The sequence below is a fragment of the Oncorhynchus keta genome, chromosome 26 (genome assembly GCF_023373465.1).
Source record: "Oncorhynchus keta strain PuntledgeMale-10-30-2019 chromosome 26, Oket_V2, whole genome shotgun sequence".
NCBI lineage: Eukaryota > Metazoa > Chordata > Actinopteri > Salmoniformes > Salmonidae > Oncorhynchus > Oncorhynchus keta.
The window spans coordinates 46,429,883-46,453,015 of record NC_068446.1 but is presented as its reverse complement, the minus strand read 5'-3'; the positions used below and the strand labels follow the sequence as shown (position 1 = coordinate 46,453,015).

Here is a 23,133-nt window from a genome sequence, read left to right as displayed (position 1 = left end):
TCTACCCTCTAAGGTCTAACTCAGTACCCTCTAGGGTCTAACTCAGTACCCTCTAGGGTCTAACTCAGTACCCTCTAGGGTCTAACTCAGTACCTCTACCCTCTAGGGTCTAACTCAGTACCCTCTAGGGTCTAACTCAGTACCCTCTAGGGTCTAACTCAGTACCTCTACCCTCTAAGGTCTAACTCAGTACCCTCTAGGGTCTAACTCAGTACCCTCTAGGGTCTAACTCAGTACCCTCTAGGGTCTAACTCAGTACCTCTACCCTCTAGGGTCTAACTCAGTACCCTCTACCCTCTAGGGTCTAACTCAGTACCCTCTACCCTCTAGGGTCTAACTCAGTACCCTCTAGGGTCTAACTCAGTACCCTCTAAGGTCTAACTCAGTACCCTCTACCCTCTAGGGTCTAACTCAGTACCCTCTACCCTCTAGGGTCTAACTCAGTACCCTCTAGGGTCTAACTCAGTACCCTCTAGGGTCTAACTCAGTACCCTCTAGGGTCTAACTCAGTACCTCTAGGGTCTAACTCAGTACCCTCTAGGGTCTAACTCAGTACCCTCTAGGGTCTAACTCAGTACCCTCTAGGGTCTAACTCAGTACCTCTAGGGTCTAACTCAGTACCCTCTAGGGTCTAACTCAGTACCCTCCAGGGTCTAACTCAGTACCCTCTAGGGTCTAACTCAGTACCCTCTAGGGTCTAACTCAGTACCCTCTAGGGTCTAACTCAGTACCCTCTAGGGTCTAACTCAGTACCCTCTAGGGTCTAACTCAGTACCCTCTAGGGTCTAACTCAGTACCCTCTAGGGTCTAACTCAGTACCCTCTAGGGTCTAACTCAGTACCCTCTAGGGTCTAACTCAGTACCCTCTAGGGTCTAACTCAGTACCCGGATCCCACCGCTTCCACCAAATGTAATGGAGTTACATTACATTCTTAACAAGTATGCCTAGACTAGGTTTATACTTAACAAGTACGCCTAGACTAGGTTTATACTTAACAAGTATGCCTAGACCAGGTTTATACTTAACAAGTATGCCTAGACCAGGTTTATACTTAACAAGTATGCCTAGACCAGGTTTATACTTAACAAGTATGCCTAGACTAGGTTTATACTTAACAAGTATGCCTAGACTAGGTTTATACTTAACAAGTATGCCTAGACTAGGTTTATACTTAACAAGTATGCCTAGACTAGGTTTATACTTAACAAGTACGCCTAGACTAGGTTTATACTTAACAAGTACGCCTAGACCAGGTTTATACTTAACAAGTATGCCTAGACTAGGTTTATACTTAACAAGTACGCCTAGACTAGGTTTATACTTAACAAGTATGCCTAGACTAGGTTTATACTTAACAAGTATGCCTAGACTAGGTTTATACTTAACAAGTACGCCTAGACTAGGTTTATACTTAACAAGTATGCCTAGACTAGGTTTATACTTAACAAGTACGCCTAGGCTAGGTTTATACTTAACAAGTACGCCTAGACTAGGTTTATACTTAACAAGTATGCCTAGACTAGGTTTATACATAACAAGTACGCCTAGACTAGGTTTATACTTAACAAGTACGCCTAGACTAGGTTTATACTTAACAAGTACGCCTAGACTAGGTTTATACTTAACAAGTACGCCTAGACTAGGTTTATACTTAACAAGTACGCCTAGACTAGGTTTATACTTAACAAGTACGCCTAGACTAGGTTTATACTTAACAAGTACGCCTAGACTAGGTTTATACTTAACAAGTATGCCTAGACTAGGTTTATACTTAACAAGTACGCCTAGACTAGGTTTATACTTAACAAGTACGCCTAGACTAGGTTTATACTTAATAAGTATGCCTAGACTAGGTTTATACTTAACAAGTATGCCTAGACTAGGTTTATACTTAACAAGTACGCCTAGACTAGGTTTATACTTAACAAGTACGCCTAGACTAGGTTTATACTTAACAAGTACGCCTAGACTAGGTTTATACTTAACAAGTACGCCTAGACTAGGTTTATACTTAACAAGTACGCCTAGACTAGGTTTATACTTAACAAGTACGCCTAGACTAGGTTTATACTTAACAAGTACGCCTAGACTAGGTTTATACTTAACAAGTACGCCTAGACTAGGTTTATACTTAACAAGTACGCCTAGACTAGGTTTATACTTAACAAGTACGCCTAGACTAGGTTTATACTTAACAAGTACGCCTAGACTAGGTTTATACTTAACAAGTACGCCTAGACTAGGTTTATACTTAACAAGTACGCCTAGACTAGGTTTATACTTAATAAGTATGCCTAGACTAGGTTTATACTTAACAAGTACGCCTAGACTAGGTTTATACTTAACAAGTACGCCTAGACTAGGTTTATACTTAACAAGTACGCCTAGACTAGGTTTATACTTAACAAGTACGCCTAGACTAGGTTTATACTTAACAAGTATGCCTAGACTAGGTTTATACTTAACAAGTACGCCTAGACTAGGTTTATACTTAACAAGTATGCCTAGACTAGGTTTATACTTAACAAGTACGCCTAGACTAGGTTTATACTTAACAAGTATGCCTAGACTAGGTTTATACTTAACAAGTACGCCTAGACTAGGTTTATACTTAACAAGTACGCCTAGACTAGGTTTATACTTAACAAGTATGCCTAGACTAGGTTTATACATAACAAGTACGCCTAGACTAGGTTTATACTTAACAAGTATGCCTAGACCAGGTTTATACTTAACAAGTATGCCTAGACCAGGTTTATACTTAACAAGTATGCCTAGACTAGGTTTATACTTAACAAGTACGCCTAGACTAGGTTTATAATAATAATAATAATATATGCCATTTCGCAGACGCTTTTATCCAAAGCGACTTACAGTCATGTGTGCATACATTCTACGTACGCCTAGACTAGGTTTATACTTAACAAGTACGCCTAGACTAGGTTTATACTTAACAAGTATGCCTAGACTAGGTTTATACATAACAAGTACGCCTAGACTAGGTTTATACTTAACAAGTATGCCTAGACTAGGTTTATACTTAACAAGTACGCCTAGACTAGGTTTATACTTAACAAGTATGCCTAGACTAGGTTTATACTTAACAAGTACGCCTAGACTAGGTTTATACTTAACAAGTATGCCTAGACTAGGTTTATACATAACAAGTACGCCTAGACTAGGTTTATACTTAACAAGTATGCCTAGACCAGGTTTATACTTAACAAGTATGCCTAGACCAGGTTTATACTTAACAAGTATGCCTAGACCAGGTTTATACTTAACAAGTATGCCTAGACTAGGTTTATACTTAACAAGTACGCCTAGACTAGGTTTATAATAATAATAATAATAATAATAATATATGCCATTTCGCAGACGCTTTTATCCAAAGCGACTTACAGTCATGTGTGCATACATTCTACGTACGCCTAGACTAGGTTTATACTTAACAAGTATGCCTAGACTAGGTTTATACTTAACAAGTATGCCTAGACTAGGTTTATACTTAACAAGTACGCCTAGACTAGGTTTATACTTAACAAGTATGCCTAGACTAGGTTTATACTTAACAAGTACGCCTAGACTAGGTTTATATATATATACTTAACAAGTATGCCTAGACTAGGTTTATACTTAACAAGTATGCCTAGACTAGGTTTATACTTAACAAGTACGCCTAGACTAGGTTTATACTTAACAAGTACGCCTAGACTAGGTTTATACTTAACAAGTATGCCTAGACTAGGTTTATACTTAACAAGTATGCCTAGACTAGGTTTATACTTAACAAGTACGCCTAGACTAGGTTTATACTTAACAAGTATTCCTAGACTAGGTTTATACTTAACAAGTATGCCTAGACTAGGTTTATACTTAACAAGTATGCCTAGACTAGGTTCCCTAAAGTAATCTTTTTTTTCACACAGTATTTTTGTTGTTGTTGTCTTGCGATGATTCTGTCTGTGAACGTCAGCCATAATTATAGTTATTAATTATTATTATTTTATTCATAATTATAGTTCATTATTATTATTTTATTCATAATTATAGTTCATTATTATTATTCATAATTATAGTTAATTATTATTATATTATTCATAAGTATAGTTCATTATTATTATTATATTATTCATAATTATAGTTCATTATTATTATTATATTATTCATAATTATAGTTCATTATTATTATTATATTATTCATAATTATAGTTATTAATTATTATTATGATTCATAATTATAGTTATTTATTATTATATTATTCATAATTATAGTTAATTATTATTATATTATTCATAATTATAGTTCATTATTATTATTATATTATTCATAATTATAGTTAATTATTATTATATTATTCATAATTATAGTTCATTATTATTATTCATAATTATAGTTAATTATCATTGTATTATTCATAATTATAGTTTATTATTATCATTATATTATTCATAATTATAGTTCATTATTATTATATATTATTCATAATGATAGTTAATTATCATTATATTATTCATAATTATAGTTAATTATCATTATATTATTCATAATGATAGTTAATTATTATTATTCATAATGATAGCTAATTATCATTATATTATTCATAATTATAGTTAATTATCATTATTATACTATTCATAATGATAGTTAATTATTATTATATTATTCATAATTATAGTTCATTATATTATTCATAATGATAGTTAATTTGTCAGGTATCTGATGTAAACTCACCAATAAAGTCCTTCATGACTTGTGGATAGTCCCCGTGGAAGATGGGAGTGGCGAACCAGCCAATGTAGAATTGGACGTATCGCTCTGCTGCCTCGATGTCCTTCCGGTTACTGATGTCTACCGGTTCGCCCCAATCTCCAGACAGAGAGATGCCCACCAGGCCTGCAGGAGATGGAATCAATCGACCAATCAATGTCTTTATTGGCCCAATTAGGGAAATGTGTAGTGCAGTCAGGATTTTTTTTATTTTTTTAAAAAAATGTAATAAGAAAGGCTGTGATGCTGATCTACCTTTCTGTTTCTCTCTCCACTTGGTGTCGTAGGTGTGCCAGACTTTAGCATGGGCCTGACAAGACAAAAGAGAGAGGCAACTGGTATCATCACCTTTCAATTCATCGTCTAACCTTCGATTAGTGGAATCAGATGTGTAGTGGTAGAGCAACAACAAAAACGATGTGGGTCCACAGGATAATGATGAATAAATATTAATAAATAAAAACGTCCACAGGACAAGGATGAATAAATATTAATAAATAAAAACGTCCACAGTGGAGTTGATTGATCATGAGAAAGTAGTAGAATACACACAGAGTTAGCCTGGTCTCAGATCTGTTGCTCGTCTCAGACCTGTTGTTGCTGTATAGTCAGCTTCTATGGCCCCTGTAGCCTGGTCTCAGATCTGTTGTTGCTGTATAGTCAGCTTCTATGGCCCCTGTAGCCTGGTCTCAGATCTGTTGTTGCTGTATAGTCAGCTTCTATGGGCCCTGTAGCCTGGTCTCAGATCTGTTGTTGCTGTATAGTCAGCTTCTATGGCCCCTGTAGCCTGGTCTCAGATCTGTTGTTGCTGTATAGTCAGCTTCTATGGCCCCTGTAGCCTGGTCTCAGATCTGTTGTTGCTGTATAGTCAGCTTCTATGGCCCCTGTAGCCTGGTCTCAGATCTGTTGTTGCTGTATAGTCAGCTTCTATGGGCCCTGTAGCCTGGTCTCAGATCTGTTGTTGCTGTATAGTCAGCTTCTATGGCCCCTGTAGCCTGGTCTCAGATCTGTTGTTGCTGTATAGTCAGCTTCTATGGGCCCTGTAGCCTGGTCTCAGATCTGTTGTTGCTCTATAGTCAGCTTCTATGGGCCCTGTAGCCTGGTCTCAGATCTGTTGGTGCTGTATAGTCAGCTTCTATGGGCCCTGTAGCCTGGTCTCAGATCTGTTGTTGCTGTATAGTCAGCTTCTATGGCCCCTGTAGCCTGGTCTCAGATCTGTTGTTGCTCTATAGTCAGCTTCTATGGGCCCTGTAGCCTGGTCTCAGATCTGTTGTTGCTCTATAGTCAGCTTCTATGGGCCCTGTAGCCTGGTCTCAGATCTGTTGGTGCTGTATAGTCAGCTTCTATGGGCCCTGTAGCCTGGTCTCAGATCTGTTGGTGCTGTATAGTCAGCTTCTATGGGCCCTGTAGCACAAACCGATCTGGGACCAGGCAAAAATAGTGACCTCTCACCTTGATCATGTGATGCGCGGCCCGGTAGGCCCCTGTTCCTCTCAGCTTCAGTCCAGGAGCGTGCTCACCTGTCTCATAGCCCTCCACTGCCACCGACTGCAAACACACACTCCAGTTAGACATTTACCCTGCCCCCCCCAATAGACATTTACCCTGCCCCCCCCTATAGACATTTACCCTGCCCCCTATAGACATTTACCCTGCCCCCCTATAGACATTTACCCTGCCCCCCCCTATAGACATTTACCCTGCCCCCCTATAGACATTTACCCTGCCCCCCTGTAGACATTTACCCTGCCCCCCTATAGACATTTACCCTGCCCCCCTATAGTCATTTACCCTGCCCCCCTATAGTCATTTACCCTGCCCCCTATAGACATTTACCCTGCCCCCCTATAGACATTTACCCTGCCCCCTATAGTCATTTACCCTGTCCCCCCTATAGACATTTACCCTGCCCCCTATAGACATTTACCCTGCCCCCCTATAGACATTTACCCTGCCCCCCTATAGACATTTACCCTGCCCCCTATAGACATTTACCCCCCTATAGACATTTACCCTGCCCCCTATAGACATTTACCCTGCCCCCCTATAGACATTTACCCTGCCCCCCTATAGACATTTACCCCCCTCTATAGTCATTTACCCTGTCCCCCCTATAGTCATTTACCCTGTCCCCCTATAGACATTTACCCTGTCCCCCCCTATAGACATTTACCCTGCCCCCTATAGTCATTTACCCTGCCCCCCTATAGACATTTACCCTGCCCCCTATAGACATTTACCCTGCCCCCCATAGACATTTACCCTGTCCCCCCATAGACATTCACTCTGCCCCCCTATAGTCATTTACCCTGTCCCCCTATAGACATTTACCCTGCCCCCCATAGACATTTACCCTGTCCCCCTATAGACATTTACCCTGTCCCCCCTATAGACATTTACCCTGCCCCCCCCATAGACATTTACCCTGCCCCCTATAGACATTTACCCTGCCCCCCTATAGTCATTTACCCTGTCCCCCTATAGTCATTTACTCTGTCCCCCTCTATAGTCATTTACCCTGCCCCCCTATAGACATTTACCCTGTCCCCCTATAGTCATTTACCCTACCCCCCTATAGTCATTTACCCTGCCCCCCTCTATAGGCATTTACCCTGCCCCCTATAGACATTTACCCTGCTCCCCTCCCATAGTCATTTACCCTGCCCCCACCATAGTAATTTACCCTTGCCCCCCTATAGACACTTACCCTGCTCCCCCTATAGGCATTAACCTGCCCCCTATAGACATTTACCCTGCCCCCCTATAGTCATTTACCCCGCCCCCCTTCTATAGACATTTACCCTGCCCCCCTATAGACATTTACCCTGCCCCCTCTATAGTCATTTACCCTGCCCCCCATAGACATTTACCCTACCCCCTATAGTAATTTACCCTGCCCCCTTCTATAGACATTTACCCTGCCCCCTATAGACATTTACCCTGCCCCCTATAGACATTTACCCTGCTCCCCCTATAGGCATTAACCTGCCCCCCTATAGACCTTTACCCTGCCCCCTCCTCTTCTATAGACATTTACCCTGCCCCCCTATAGACATTTACCCTGCCCCCCTATAGACATTTACCCCCCTGTAGTCATTTACCCTGCCCCCCTATAGTCATTTACCCTGCCCCCCCTCTATAGACATTTACCCTGCCCCCCTCTATAGACATTTACCCTGCCCCCCCTCTATAGACATTTACCCTGCCCCCTATAGTCATTTACCCTGCCCCCTCTATAGACATTTACCCTGCCCCCCTCTATAGACATTTACCCTGCCCCCCTATAGACATTTACCCTGCCCCCCCCTATAGGCATTAACCTGCCCCCTCCTATAGACATTTACCCTGCCCCCCTATAGACATTTACCCTGCCCCCTATAGACACATTTACCCTGCCCCCCTATAGACATTTACCCTGCCCCCCTATAGACATTTACCCTGCCCCCCTATAGACATTTACCCTGCCCCCCTATAGACATTTACTCTGTCCCCCTATAGACATTTACCCTGCCCCCCCCTATAGACATTTACCCTGCCCCCCTCTATAGACATTTACCCTGCCCCCCTATAGACATTTACCCTGCCCCCCCTATAGACATTTACCCTGCCCCCCTATAGACCTTTACCCTGCCCCCCTATAGACATTTACCCTGCCCCCCATAGACATTTACCCTGCCCCCCTATAGACATTTACCCTGCCCCCTATAGACATTTACCCTGCCCCCCTATAGACATTTACCCTGCCCCCCTATAGACATTTACCCTGCCCCCCTATAGACATTTACCCTGCCCCCTATAGACATTTACCCTGCCCCCCTATAGACATTTACCCTGCCCCCCTATAGACATTTACCCTGCCCCCCTATAGACATTTACCCTGCCCCCTATAGACATTTACCCTGCCCCCCTATAGACATTTACCCTGCCCCCTATAGACATTTACCCTGCCCCTATAGACATTTACCCTGCCCCCTATAGACATTTACCCTGCCCCCCTATAGACATTTACCCTGCCCCCCTATAGACATTTACCCTGCCCCCCCTATAGACATTTACCCTGCCCCCTCCCCTATAGACATTTACCCTGCCCCCCTATAGACATTTACCCTGCCCCCCTATAGACATTTACCCTGCCCCCCACCGATAGACATTCACCATTTTTAAATGGCTCATGCTAATAACTGTTCCATCAAATTACAATGTATTTAGTGTATTTAGTGTATTTTACAAGGTCTCAACACACTTCACAGAAAGAAGAAAAGAATCCGTTTGGTTTGAAAAGTGAAGACTTGGTTACGACTGAATGTACCCATGGGTTGTTCAAGGTGATCCAGTACTTCACTCTGTTTCCGAACCTCTCAAAACACAGGTTGGCAAACTCATTGAAGTAGTTGACCATGCTGATGTTCTGCCATCCTCCGTACTTCTCCTGGAGGACCTACAGGAGCACAAAGAGGAAGAGATGAACCAGCCAAGGGAAATAGTACTGTAGAATCTCTCCTAGAATAATCTATTTTGGGGGGAGGGGAGGGGCTTTATCATAGAGTGGCTAATTTAATAGGATCTCTGTGGGCTTTATCATAGAATGTGTGGCTAATTTAATAGGATCTCTGTGGGCTTTATCATAGAATGTGTGGCTAATTTAATAGGATCTCTGTGGGCTTTATCATAGAATGTGTGGCTAATTTAATAGGATCTCTGTGGGCTTTATCATAGAATGTGTGGCTAATTTAATAGGATCTCTGTGGGCTTTATCATAGAATGTGTGGCTAATTTAATAGGATCTCTGTGGGCTTTATCATAGAATGTGTGGCTAATTTAATAGGATCTCTGTGGGCTTTATCATAGAATGTGTGGCTAATTTAATAGGATCTCTGTGGGCTTTATCATAGAATGTGTGGCTAATTTAATAGGATCTCTGTGGGCTTTATCATAGAATGTGTGGCTAATTTAATAGGATCTCTGTGGGCTTTATCATAGAATGTGTGGCTAATTTAATAGGATCTCTGTGGGCTTTATCATAGAATGTGTGGCTAATTTAATAGGATCTCTGTGGGCTTTATCATAGAATGTGTGGCTAATTTAATAGGATCTCTGTGGGCTTTATCATAGAATGTGTGGCTAATTTAATAGGATCTCTGTGGGCTTTATCATAGAATGTGTGGCTAATTTAATAGAATCTCTGTGGGCTTTATCATAGAATGTGTGGCTAATTTAATAGGATCTCATCTGGGCTTTATCATAGAATGTGTGGCTAATTTAATAGGATCTATGTGGGCTTTATCATAGAATTGAATTTAATAGGATCTCTGTGGTATTGGTGTGGCTATTTAATCTCAAGTCCATCTCTGTCTTTATCATAGAATGTCATGCATCTCTGTTTATCATAGGCGGGCTAATTTAATAGGATCTCTGTGGGCTTTATTAGTGGAATAGCCTGTGGGCTTTATCATAGAATTTCTTTCTTTGTGTTTATCATAGAATGTGTGGCTAATTTAATGGATCTCTGTGGGCTTATCATAGAATGTGTGGCTAATTTAATAGGATCTCTGTGGGCTTTATCAAAATGTGTTAATTTAATAGGATCTCTGTGGGCTTTATCATAGAATGTGACCACAGGCTAATTTAATAGATCTCTGTGGGCTTTATCATAGAATGTGTGGCTAATTTAATAGGATCTCTGTGGGCTTTATCATAGAATGTGTGGCTAATTTAATAGGATCTCTGTGGGCTTTATCATAGAATGTGTCTAATTTAATAGGATCTCTGTGGGCTTTATCATAGAATGTGTGGCTAATTTAATAAAATAGATCTCTGTGGGCTTTATCATAGAATGTGGGCTAATTTAATAGGATCTCTGTGGGCTTTATCATAGAATGTGTTACACCAGCACCACCGCTAACTAAGCTAGCTGCACCACCCACCGCTAACTAAGCTGGGTTACACCAGCACATCCGTTACACCAGCACCACCGCTAACTGAGGTAGCCGTTTCACATCCGGTACATCTGTTCTATTGATAAGACCCACCTGAGGTAGATCCCAGTGGTACAGAGTAGCGATGGGAGTGATCTTGTTCTCCAACAGGTTGTCAATCAACTCATCGTAGTACTTTATGCCTTTCTCATTCACATGGTCGGCTGTGAAAGAAATCCCAGAACCCATCAGCGTGGACCAAAACGTTACACAATGAAACTACACGGTAAAACTGGGAGCAATCGACACGTGTGTGGTTGTTTTTTTTAAAATATATATATTTTTTTATGTACCCTGCACCTACAAAATGTACTGGATGTGCGTACCATACTTGTAATCACACGTGGGTAACTCACATTTGATCCCAGTAGGCATGATACGAGGCCAGGAGATGGAGAAGCGATAGTGGTCCAGCTTCAGCTCTTTCATTAGGGAGATGTCCTCCTGGGGTAACAACAGAGATGTTATTAGCTCTGGTCTCATTAGGGAGATGTCCTCCTGGGGTAACAACAGAGATGTTATTAGCTCTGGTCTCATTAGGGAGATGTTCTGGGGTAACAACAGAGATGTTATAGCTCTGGTCTCATTAGGGAGATGTCCTCCTGGGGTAACAACAGAGATGTTATTAGCTCTGGTCTCATTAGGGAGATGTCCTCCTGGGGTAACAACAGAGATGTTATTAGCTCTGGTCTCATTAGGGAGATGTCCTCCTGGGGTAACAACAGAGATGTTATTAGCTCTGGTCTCATTAGGGAGATGTCCTCCTGGGGTAACAACAGAGATGTTATTAGCTCTGGTCTCATTAGGGAGATGTCCTCCTGGGGTAACAACAGAGATGTTATTAGCTCTGGTCTCATTAGGGAGATGTCCTCCTGGGGTAACAACAGAGATGTTATAGCTCTGGTCTCATTAGGGAGATGTCCTCCTGGGGTAACAACAGAGATGTTATTAGCTCTGGTCTCATTAGGGAGATGTCCTCCTGGGGTAACAACAGAGATGTTATTAGCTCTGGTCTCATTAGGGAGATGTCCTCCTGAGGTAACAACAGAGATGTTATTAGCTCTGGTCTCATTAGGGAGATGTCCTCCTGGGGTAACAACAGAGATGTTATTAGCTCTGGTCTCATTAGGGAGATGTTCTGGGGTAACAACAGAGATGTTATAGCTCTGGTCTCATTAGGGAGATGTCCTCCTGGGTTAACAACAGAGATGTTATAGCTCTGGTCTCATTAGGGAGATGTTCTCCTGGGGTAACAACAGAGATGTTATAGCTCTGGTCTCATTAGGAGATGTCCTCCTGGGGTAACAACAGAGATGTTATTAGCTCTGGTCTCATTAGGAGATGTCCTCCTGGGGTAACAACAGAGATGTTATAGCTCTGGTCTCATTAGGGAGATGTCCTCCTGGGGTAACAACAGAGATGTTATTAGCTCTGGTCTCATTAGGGAGATGTCCTCCTGAGGTAACAACAGAGATGTTATTAGCTCTGGTCTCATTAGGGAGATGTCCTCCTGGGGTAACAACAGAGATGTTATTAGCTCTGGTCTCATTAGGGAGATGTCCTCCTGGGGTAACAACAGAGATGTTATTAGCTCTGGTCTCATTAGGGAGATGTCCTCCTGGGGTAACAACAGAGATGTTATTAGCTCTGGTCTCATTAGGGAGATGTCCTCCTGAGGTAACAACAGAGATGTTATTAGCTCTGGTCTCATTAGGGAGATGTTCTGGGGTAACAACAGAGATGTTATAGCTCTGGTCTCATTAGGGAGATGTCCTCCTGGGGTAACAACAGAGATGTTATAGCTCTGGTCTCATTAGGGAGATGTCCTCCTGAGGTAACAACAGAGATGTTATTAGCTCTGGTCTCATTAGGGAGATGTTCTGGGGTAACAACAGAGATGTTATAGCTCTGGTCTCATTAGGGAGATGTCCTCCTGGGTTAACAACAGAGATGTTATAGCTCTGGTCTCATTAGGGAGATGTTCTGGGGTAACAACAGAGATGTTATAGCTCTGGTCTCATTAGGGAGATGTCCTCCTGGGGTAACAACAGAGATGTTATTAGCTCTGGTCTCATTAGGGAGATGTCCTCCTGGGGTAACAACAGAGATGTTATAGCTCTGGTCTCATTAGGGAGATGTCCTCCTGGGGTAACAACAGAGATGTTATTAGCTCTGGTCTCATTAGGGAGATGTCCTCCTGAGGTAACAACAGAGATGTTATTAGCTCTGGTCTCATTAGGGAGATGTCCTCCTGGGGTAACAACAGAGATGTTATTAGCTCTGGTCTCATTAGGGAGATGTTCTGGGGTAACAACAGAGATGTTATAGCTCTGGTCTCATTAGGGAGATGTTCTGGGGTAACAACAGAGATGTTATAGCTCTGGTCTCATTAGGGAGATGTCCTCCTGAGGTAACAACAGAGATGTTATTAGCTCTGGTCTCATTAGGGAGATGTTCTGGGGTAACAACAGAGATGTTATAGCTCTGGTCTCATTAGGGAGATGTCCTCCTGGGGTAACAACAGAGATGTTATAGCTCTGGTCTCATTAGGGAGATGTCCTCCTGAGGTAACAACAGAGATGTTATTAGCTCTGGTCTCATTAGGGAGATGTTCTGGGGTAACAACAGAGATGTTATAGCTCTGGTCTCATTAGGGAGATGTCCTCCTGGGTTAACAACAGAGATGTTATAGCTCTGGTCTCATTAGGGAGATGTTCTGGGGTAACAACAGAGATGTTATAGCTCTGGTCTCATTAGGGAGATGCTCTGGGGTAACAACAGAGATGTTATAGCTCTGGTCTCATTAGTGAGATGTCCTCCTGGGGTAACAACAGAGATGTTATAGCTCTGGTCTCATTAGGGAGATGTCCTCCTGGGGTAACAACAGAGATGTTATAGCTCTGGTCTCATTAGGGAGATGTCCTCCTGGGGTAACAACAGAGATGTTATAGCTATGGTCTCATTAGGGAGATGTCCTCCTGGGGTAACAACAGAGATGTTATGGCTGGTCTCATTAGGGAGATGTTCTGGGGTAACAACAGAGATGTTATAGCTCTGGTCTCATTAGGGAGATGTCCTCCTGGGGTAACAACAGATATGTTATAGCTATGGTCTCATTAGGGAGATGTTCTGGGGTAACAACAGAGATGTTATAGCTCTGGTCTCATTAGGGAGATGTCCTCCTGGGGTAACAACAGAGATGTTATGGCTGGTCTCATTAGGGAGATGTTCTGGGGTAACAACAGAGATGTTATAGCTCTGGTCTCATGAGGGAGATGTCCTCCTGGGGTAACAACAGAGATGTTATAGCTCTGATCTCATTAGGGAGATGTTCTGGGGTAACTAACAACAGAGATATTATAGCTCTGGTCTCATTAGGGAGATGTTCTGGGGTAACAACAGAGATGTTATAGCTCTGGTCTCATTAGGGAGATGTTCTGGGGTAACAACAGAGATGTTATAGCTCTGGTCTCATTAGGGAGATGTTCTGGGGTAACAACATAGATGTTATAGCTCTGGTCTCATTAGGGAGATGTTCTGGGGTAACAACAGAGATGTTATAGCTCTGGTCTCATTAGGGAGATGTTCTGGGGTAACAACAGATATGTTATAGCTCTGGTCTCATTGGGGAGATGTCCTCCTGGGGCAACAACAGAGATGTTATAGCTCTGATCTCATTAGGGAGATGTCCTCCTGGGGTAACAACAGAGATGTTATAGCTCTGGTCTCATTAGGGAGATGTTCTGGGGTAACAACAGAGATGTTATAGCTCTGGTCTCATTAGGTAGATGTCCTCCTGGGGTAACAACAGAGATGTTATAGCTATGGTCTCATTAGGGAGATGTTCTGGGGTAACAACAGAGATGTTATAGCTCTGGTCTCATTAGGGAGATGTCCTCCTGGGGTAACAACAGAGATGTTATGGCTGGTCTCATTAGGGAGATGTTCTGGGGTAACAACAGAGATGTTATAGCTCTGGTCTCATGAGGGAGATGTCCTCCTGGGGTAACAACAGAGATGTTATAGCTCTGATCTCATTAGGGAGATGTTCTGGGCTAACAACAGAGATATTATAGCTCTGGTCTCATTAGGGAGATGTTCTGGGGTAACAACAGAGATGTTATAGCTCTGGTCTCATTAGGGAGATGTTCTGGGGTAACAACAGAGATGTTATAGCTCTGGTCTCATTAGGGAGATGTTCTGGGGTAACAACATAGATGTTATAGCTCTGGTCTCATTAGGGAGATGTTCTGGGGTAACAACAGAGATGTTATAGCTCTGGTCTCATTAGGGAGATGTCCTCCTGGGGTAACAACAGAGATGTTATGGCTGGTCTCATTAGGGAGATGTTCTGGGGTAACAACAGAGATGTTATAGCTCTGGTCTCATGAGGGAGATGTCCTCCTGGGGTAACAACAGAGATGTTATAGCTCTGATCTCATTAGGGAGATGTTCTGGGCTAACAACAGAGATATTATAGCTCTGGTCTCATTAGGGAGATGTTCTGGGGTAACAACAGAGATGTTATAGCTCTGGTCTCATTAGGGAGATGTTCTGGGGTAACAACAGAGATGTTATAGCTCTGGTCTCATTAGGGAGATGTTCTGGGGTAACAACATAGATGTTATAGCTCTGGTCTCATTAGGGAGATGTTCTGGGGTAACAACAGAGATGTTATAGCTCTGGTCTCATTAGGGAGATGTTCTGGGGTAACAACAGATATGTTATAGCTCTGGTCTCATTGGGGAGATGTCCTCCTGGGGCAACAACAGAGATGTTATAGCTCTGATCTCATTAGGGAGATGTCCTCCTGGGGTAACAACAGAGATGTTATAGCTCTGGTCTCATTAGGGAGATGTTCTGGGGTAACAACAGAGATGTTATAGCTCTGGTCTCATTAGGGAGATGTTCTTGGGTAACAACAGAGATGTTATAGCTCTGGTCTCATTAGGGAGATGTTCTGGGGTAACAACAGAGATGTTATAGCTCTGGTCTCATTAGGGAGATGTCCTCCTGGGGTAACAACAGAGATGTTATAGCTCTGGTCTCATTAGGGAGATGTTCTGGGGTAACAACAGAGATGTTATAGCTCTGGTCTCATTAGGGAGATGTCCTCCTGGGGTAACAACAGAGATGTTATAGCTCTGGTCTCATTAGGGAGATGTCCTCCTGGGGTAACAACAGAGATGTTATTGCTCTGGTCTCAATCCCCCCCCATGGTTCTCTTACCTCCAAGGTAGTGTACAAGTAAAGGGTTTAGGTAGCGGGTTACATTTGCGGGAAACAAGTTAAATGAAATGTTTTAAGGTGAATTTCTAGGATTTTTACAATGGTCTGTTACCAGAGTTACGTTCAGTCACTGATTTGAAGTTGTGTTATGGTACTTGTGAGGTGCTGTTTTTCTTCAGTAAAGGAAGTCACCTTGATTTTGTAGTATCCCTGGCAGGAAGAGTCTCCGGTGTCGTTCTGCAGTATCTTTCCCTTCCTGTGAGAGAACACGTCCCAGATACTCAGTCCTTTACCGTCTTGGTCCCAGGCTCCTTCTGTTTGATAGGCTGAACTGCCGGCACCCCACGAAAATCCTGCACACGGATGGAGAACGATCGATCAGTCAATCAGTCTTTCAATCAGTCAGTTAATCGATCAGTCAGTCAGTCGATCGATCGGGGTTGGGTGTGTGTGTTGATGGTTGGATGTGTGTGTTGATGGTTGGGTGTGTGTGTTCAGGGTTTGATGTGTGTGTTGATGGTTGGGTGTGTGTGTTGATGGTGGATGGTTGTGTTCAGGGTTGGATGTGTGTGTTGATGGTTGGATGTGTGTGTTCAGGGTTTGATGTGTGTGTTCAGGGTTTGATGTGTGTGTTGATGGTTGGATGTGTGTGTTCAGGGTTTGATGTGTGTGTTCAGGGTTTGATGTGTGTGTTGATGGTTGGATGTGTGTGTTGAGGGTTTGATTTGTGTGTGTGTTCAGGGTTTGATGTGTGTGGGTTTGATGGTTGGATGTGTGTGGGTTTGATGGTTGGATGTGTGTGTTTTGATGGTTTTCAGATGTGTGTTGGATGTGTGTGTTCATGGTTGGTTCATGTGTGTGTTGATGGTTGGATGTGTGTGTTGATGGTTGGATGTGTGTGTTGATGGTTGGATGTGTGTGTTCAGGGTTTGATGTGTGTTGATGGTTGGATGTGTTGGGTGTGTGTGTTGATGGTTGGATGTGTGTGTTGATGGTTGGATGTGTGTGTTGATGGTTGGATGTGTGTGTTGATGGTTGGATGTGTGTGTTCAGGGTTTGATGTGTGTGTTGAGGGTTTGATGTGTGTGTTTAGGGTTTGAGGGTTTGATGTGTGTGTGTTGATGGTTGGATGTGTGTGTTGATGGTTGGATGTGTGTGTTCAGGGTTTGATGTGTGTGTTCAGGGTTTGATGTGTGTGGGTTTGATGGTTGGATGTGTGTGTTGGTTGGAGGGTTTGATGTTGTGTGTTCAGGGTTTGATGTGTGTGTTGATGGTTGGATGTGTGTGTTGAGGGTTTGATGTGTGTGTTCAGGGTTGGATGTGTGTGTTGATGGTTGGATGTGTGTGTTGATGGTTGGATGTGTGTGTTGATGGTTGGATGTGTGTGTTGATGGTTGGATGTGTGTGTTGATGGTTGGATGTGTGTGTTGATGGTTGGATGTGTGTGTTGATGGTTGGATGTGTGTGTTCAGGGTTTGATGTGTGTGTTCAGGGTTTGATGTGTGTGTTCAGGGTTTGATGTGTGTGTTGATGGTTGGATGTGTGTGTTGATGGTTGGATGTGTGTGTTGATGGTTGGATGTGTGTGTTCAGGGTTTGATGTGTGTGTTGATGGTTGGATGTGTGTGTTGAGGGTTTGATGTGTGTGTTGATGGTTGGATGTGTGTGTTGATGGTTGGATGTGTGTGTTGATGGTTGGATGTGTGTGTTCAGGGTTTGATGTGTGTGTTCAGGGTTTGATGTGTGTGTTGATGGTTGGATGTGTGTGTTCAGGGTTTGATGTGTGTGTTGAGGGTTTGATGTGTGTGTTGATGGTTGGATGTGTGTGTTGATGGTTGGATGTGTGTTGATGGTTGGATGGTTGGATGTGTGTGTTCAGGGTTTGATGTGTGTGTTGAGGGTTTGATGTGTGTGTTCAGGGTTTGATGTGTGTGTTGATGGTTGGATGTGTGTGTTGATGGTTGGATGTGTGTGTTGATGGTTGGATGTGTGTGTTCAGGGTTTGATGTGTGTGTTCAGGGTTTGATGGTTGTGTGTTGTTGATGGTTTGATGTGTGTGTTGATGGTTGGATGTGTGTGTTCAGGGTTTGATGTGTGTGTTCAGGGTTTGATGTGTGTGTTCAGGGTTTGATGTGTGTGTTGATGGTTGGAGGGTTTTGATGTGTGTGATGGTTGGATGGGTTTGATGGTGTGTGTTGTTTAGGGTTTGATGTGTGTGTTCAGGGTTTGATGTGGATGTGTTGATGGTTGGATGTGTGTGTTGAGGTGTTTGATGTGTGTTCAGGGTTGATGGTTGGGGTTTGATGTGTGTGTTCAGGTTTGTTTGATGTGTGTGTTGTTGAGGGTTTGATGTGTGTGTTCAGGGTTGGATGTGTGTGTTTGATGGTTGGATGTGTGTGTTCAGGTGTTTGATGTGTGTGTTGATGGTTGGATGTGTGTGTTCAGGTGTTTGATGTGTGTGTTCAGGGTTTGATGTGTGTGTTGATGGTTGGATGTGTGTGTTCAGGTGTTTGATGTGTGTGTTGATGGTTGGATGTGTGTGTTGATGGTTGGATGTGTGTGTTGATGGTTGGATGTGTGTGTTGATGGTTGGTGTTTGATGTGTGTGTTGATGGTTGGATGTGTGTGTTCAGGTGTTTGATGTGTGTGTTTGATGGTTGGATGTGTGTGTTCAGGTGTTTGATGTGTGTGTTTAGGTGGTTGGATGTGTGTGTTGATGGTTGGATGTGTGTGTTGATGGTTGGATGTGTGTGTTGATGGTTGGATGTGTGTGTTGATGGTTGGATGTGTGTGTTGATGGTTGGATGTGTGTGTTGATGTGTGTGTTCAGGGTTTGATGTGTGTGTTGATGGTTGGATGTGTGTGTTCAGGGTTGGATGTGTGTGTTGATGGTTGGATGTGTGTGTTGATGGTTGGATGTGTGTGTTTAGGTTTGTGTTATACAATGTTTGACGTTATGCAAGGTTGCATTGTTCAGGGTTTAGTGTGTGTTCTGCAGGGTTTGAGTCCGTACCAGCTGGAAAAGTCCCATAATAGAAGGAGCCGCGGTCGTTCTTTGTCCAGTCGAAGTCCTCAGCTGCAGACAGACACAGCACCAGCACCAGCACATGGCACGTCCTGACCACACAGCAGGGAAGCATGGTAGTCCTCCTATCTCTGGTGACCCAGGCACTGCTGAAACAGAGGGCTCTGATACATTAGCTCTCTCTGTCTCTGTGTCTCTGTCTCCGTCTCTGTGTGTCTCTCTCTGTCTCGTTTGTCTCTGTCTCCGTCTCTGTGTGTCTCTCTGTCTGTGTCTCTGTCTCTCTGTCTCCGTCTCTGTGTGTCTCTCTGTCTCTCTGTCTCTGTCTCTGTGTCTCTGTGTCTCTGTGTCTCTGTCTCCGTCTCTGTGTGTCTCTCTGTCTCTGTCTCTCTGTCTCTGTGTGTCTCTGTGTCTCTGTCTCTGTCTCTGTCTCTCTGTCTCTGTGTCTCTGTCTCTGTCTCTGTGTGTCTCTGTCTCTGTCTCTCTGTCTCTGTCTCTGTCTCTCTGTCTCTGTGTCTCTGTCTCTGTCTCTCTGTCTCTGTCTCTGTGTGTCTCTCTCTCTCTCTGTCTCGTTTGTCTCTCTCTCTCTCTCTCTCTCTCTTGTTAAGTATAAACCTAGTCTAGGCATACTTGTTAAGTATAAACCTAGTCTAGGCATACTTGTTAAGTATAAACCTAGTCTAGGCATACTTGTTAAGTATAAACCTAGTCTAGGCATACTTGTTAAGTATAAACCTAGTCTAGGCATACTTGTTAAGTATAAACCTAGTCTAGGCATACTTGTTAAGTATAAACCTAGTCTAGGCATACTTGTTAAGTATAAACCTAGTCTAGGCATACTTGTTAAGTATAAACCTAGTCTAGGCATACTTGTTAAGTATAAACCTGGTCTAGGCATACTTGTTAAGTATAAACCTAGTCTAGGCGTACTTGTTAAGTATAAACCTGGTCTAGGCATACTTGTTAAGTATAAACCTAGTCTAGGCGTACTTGTTAAGTATAAACCTGGTCTAGGCATACTTGTTAAGTATAAACCTAGTCTAGGCGTACTTGTTAAGTATAAACCTAGTCTAGGCATACTTGTTAAGTATAAACCTAGTCTAGGCATACTTGTTAAGTATAAACCTAGTCTAGGCGTACTTGTTAAGTATAAACCTGGTCTAGGCATACTTGTTAAGTATAAACCTGGTCTAGGCATACTTGTTAAGTATAAACCTGGTCTAGGCGTACTTGTTAAGTATAAACCTGGTCTAGGCATACTTGTTAAGTATAAACCTAGTCTAGGCGTACTTGTTAAGTATAAACCTGGTCTAGGCATACTTGTTAAGTATAAACCTAGTCTAGGCATACTTGTTAAGTATAAACCTAATTTGTCTAATGGTATAATTTGTCTAATGGTATATTATGTATAATGGTATATTATGTCTAATGGTATAATATGTCTAATGGTATATTATGTATAATGGTATATTATGTCTAATGGTATATTATGTATAATGGTATATTATGTCTACGGGTATAATATGTCTAATGGTATAATATGTATATTGGTATAATATGTCTAATGGTATATTATGTCTAATGGTATAATATGTATATTGGTATATTATGTCTAAGGGTATAATATGTCTAATGGTATAATATGTCTAATGGTATTATATGTCTAAGGGTATAATATGTCTAATGGTATAATATGTCTAATGGTATATTATGTCTAATGGTATAATATGTATATTGGTATATTATGTCTACGGGTATAATATGTCTAATGGTATATTATGTCTAATGGTATATGTCTAATGGTATAATATGTCTAATGGTATATTATGTCTAAGGGTATATTATGTCTAATGGTATAATATGTCTAATGGTATATGTCTAATGGTATATTATGTCTAATGGTATAATATGTCTATGTGTATAATATGTCTAATGGTATATTATGTCTAATGGTATAATTTGTCTATTGGTATAATATGTATAATGGTATAATATGTCTAATGGTATATTATGTCTAAGGGTATAATATGTCTATGTGTATAATATGTCTAATGGTATATTATGTCTAATGGTATAATTTGTCTATTGGTATAATATGTATAATGGTATAATATGTCTAATGGTATATTATGTCTAATGATATATTATGTCTAAGGGTTTAATATGTCTAATGGTATATTATGTCTATTGGTATAATATGTCTAAGGGTATAATATGTCTAATGGTATATTATGTCTAATGGTATAATATGTCTAATGGTATAATATGTCTAAGGGTTTAATATGTCTAATGGTATAATATGTCTAAGGGTATAATATGTCTAATGGTATAATATGTATAATGGTATAATATGTCTAATGGTATAATATGTCTAAGGGTTTAATATGTCTAATGGTATAATATGTCTAATGGTATAATATGTCTAATGATTTAATATGTCTATGTGTATGTCATTTCTACGGATATGAGCAACATTTGCACCAAGAGAACAGCAGAAAAAAAATCAATATACTCGAGATGTTATTTCACTGCCTTATCAATATCTTTGTGTTTTCCAGCAGCAATTCAAAACCAGGCTTGAAGCTGTATCTCACAAGAGATCCATTCTATGACACATAACTCTGTTGGAGCAATGAGTGGGAGAGCGGGAGAGGGAGGGAGGGAGGGAGGGAGGGAGGGGGAGAGAGAGAGGGAGGGAGGGGGAGAGAGAGGGAGGGAGGGAGGGGGAGAGAGAGGGAGGGGGAGAGAGAGAGAGAGAGGGGAGGGGGATAGAGAGAGAGAGAGAGAGGGGGGGATAGGGAGGGAGGGAGAGAGAGAGGGAGGGGAGAGAGAGAGAGGGAGGGGGATAGAGAGAGAGAGGGAGGGGGATAGAGAGAGAGAGGGAGGGGGGGGAGGGAGGGAGAGGGAGGGGGAGAGCGAGAGAGAGGGAGGGGGAGAGAGAGGGAGGGAGAGAGAGAGAGAGGGGAGGGACAGGGAGAGAGAGCGAGAGGGAGGGAGGGAGAGAGCGAGGGAGGGAGGGAGAGAGCGAGGGAGGGAGGGAGGGAGGGAGCGGTAGAGAGAGGGAAGGGGGGAGAGGTAGAGAGAGGGGAGGGAGAGGGAGAGAGGGAGGGAGGGGGAGAGAGAGGGAGGGAGGGGGAGAGAGAGGGAGAAAGAGAGGGAGGGAGAAGGAGGGAGGGAGAGAGGGAGGTAGAGGGAGATGACACTGCCATTGACAGTCTGCAGACACTGCTCTCACAGTGGTGTTACCTGGCTGAGTTATTAATCAAATCAAATGTATTTATGAAGCCCTTCGTACATCAGCTGATATCTCAAAGTGCTGTACAGAAACTGTATTACAGCACTGCAGCAAACACTACAGGCTCCCGAGAGGCCCTAGCGGTCTAAGACACTGAGTCTCAGTGCTGGAGGCGTCACTACAGACACCCTGGTTCGAATCCAGGCTGTATCACAACCGGCCCGTGATTGGCAGTCGTCCCATCGTCGTCCGGGTTTGGCCGGGGGAAGCCGTCCTTGTAAATAATAACTGACTTGCCTAGTTAAATAAAGGTTAAAATAAATATAAATTAAAAATAAAAAAACATGCAGAATGCCGTTCTCCATGCACAGACATTTGCCTCTTTGTGTGAAATGCACACACACACACACACACACATACCTGTCAAAGGTTCAGCATTAGTCCTGCCTGGAAAACGGCATGAAATGGGATAGCGGGAGATTGATTGAAGTCCTTGTTACCTGTTGACATCAAGACAACACCTGCGTATGTAACCCCCCTCAGTGCTGTTAGCCACCAAACCAAACAGGCTGGAAGCATCCAACCTACTGGACTCTATAGAGCGGTCTGCTCCAAAATACCTCCACTGGTCCAAAATACCCCCACTGGTCCAAAATACCCCCACTATTGAAACTCACTGGTGTGTGAGCACATTCTGCTTCGGCACACAGATCCTTTACAAACTAGGGTTTACTCTATAATCAAAGCTAATGTAGGAGAGAGAGGCTGATACTATTCTGTTTACAGTATGGGACTGGGACAATGGTAATGTGGCAATAGACATGAGGGATAGCAGAGCATGGGATACTTAAACGATACATTACAGTAGTGAAATGATTCTCTCCTTAATTTACAGTAGTGA

General features: G+C 42.5%; 1 protein-coding gene across 3 annotated transcripts in view; it reads right to left on the bottom strand.

Moving 5' to 3' along the window:
• The window catches only part of lctlb (lactase-like b), a 47,559-nt gene extending 24,741 nt beyond the window's left edge, over positions 1-22,818 (bottom strand). For 2 of the 3 annotated variants that reach the window (XM_052481097.1, XM_052481098.1), the window contains exons 1-9: positions 22,653-22,818; positions 18,989-19,149; positions 16,169-16,329; positions 11,104-11,191; positions 10,802-10,911; positions 9,082-9,210; positions 6,225-6,320; positions 5,028-5,082; positions 4,737-4,898 (exon numbers count right to left, since the gene is read on the bottom strand). In XM_052481097.1, coding sequence (XP_052337057.1) covers positions 4,737-4,898; positions 5,028-5,082; positions 6,225-6,320; positions 9,082-9,210; positions 10,802-10,911; positions 11,104-11,191; positions 16,169-16,329; positions 18,989-19,115 — 928 coding nt within the window. In that variant the 5' untranslated portion in view covers positions 19,116-19,149; positions 22,653-22,818. The remainder of the gene's footprint in view (positions 1-4,736; positions 4,899-5,027; positions 5,083-6,224; positions 6,321-9,081; positions 9,211-10,801; positions 10,912-11,103; positions 11,192-16,168; positions 16,330-18,988; positions 19,150-22,652) is intronic. The other variant, XM_052481099.1, reaches the window with a different exon arrangement.
• Between the last annotated feature and the right edge of the window lie 315 nt (positions 22,819-23,133).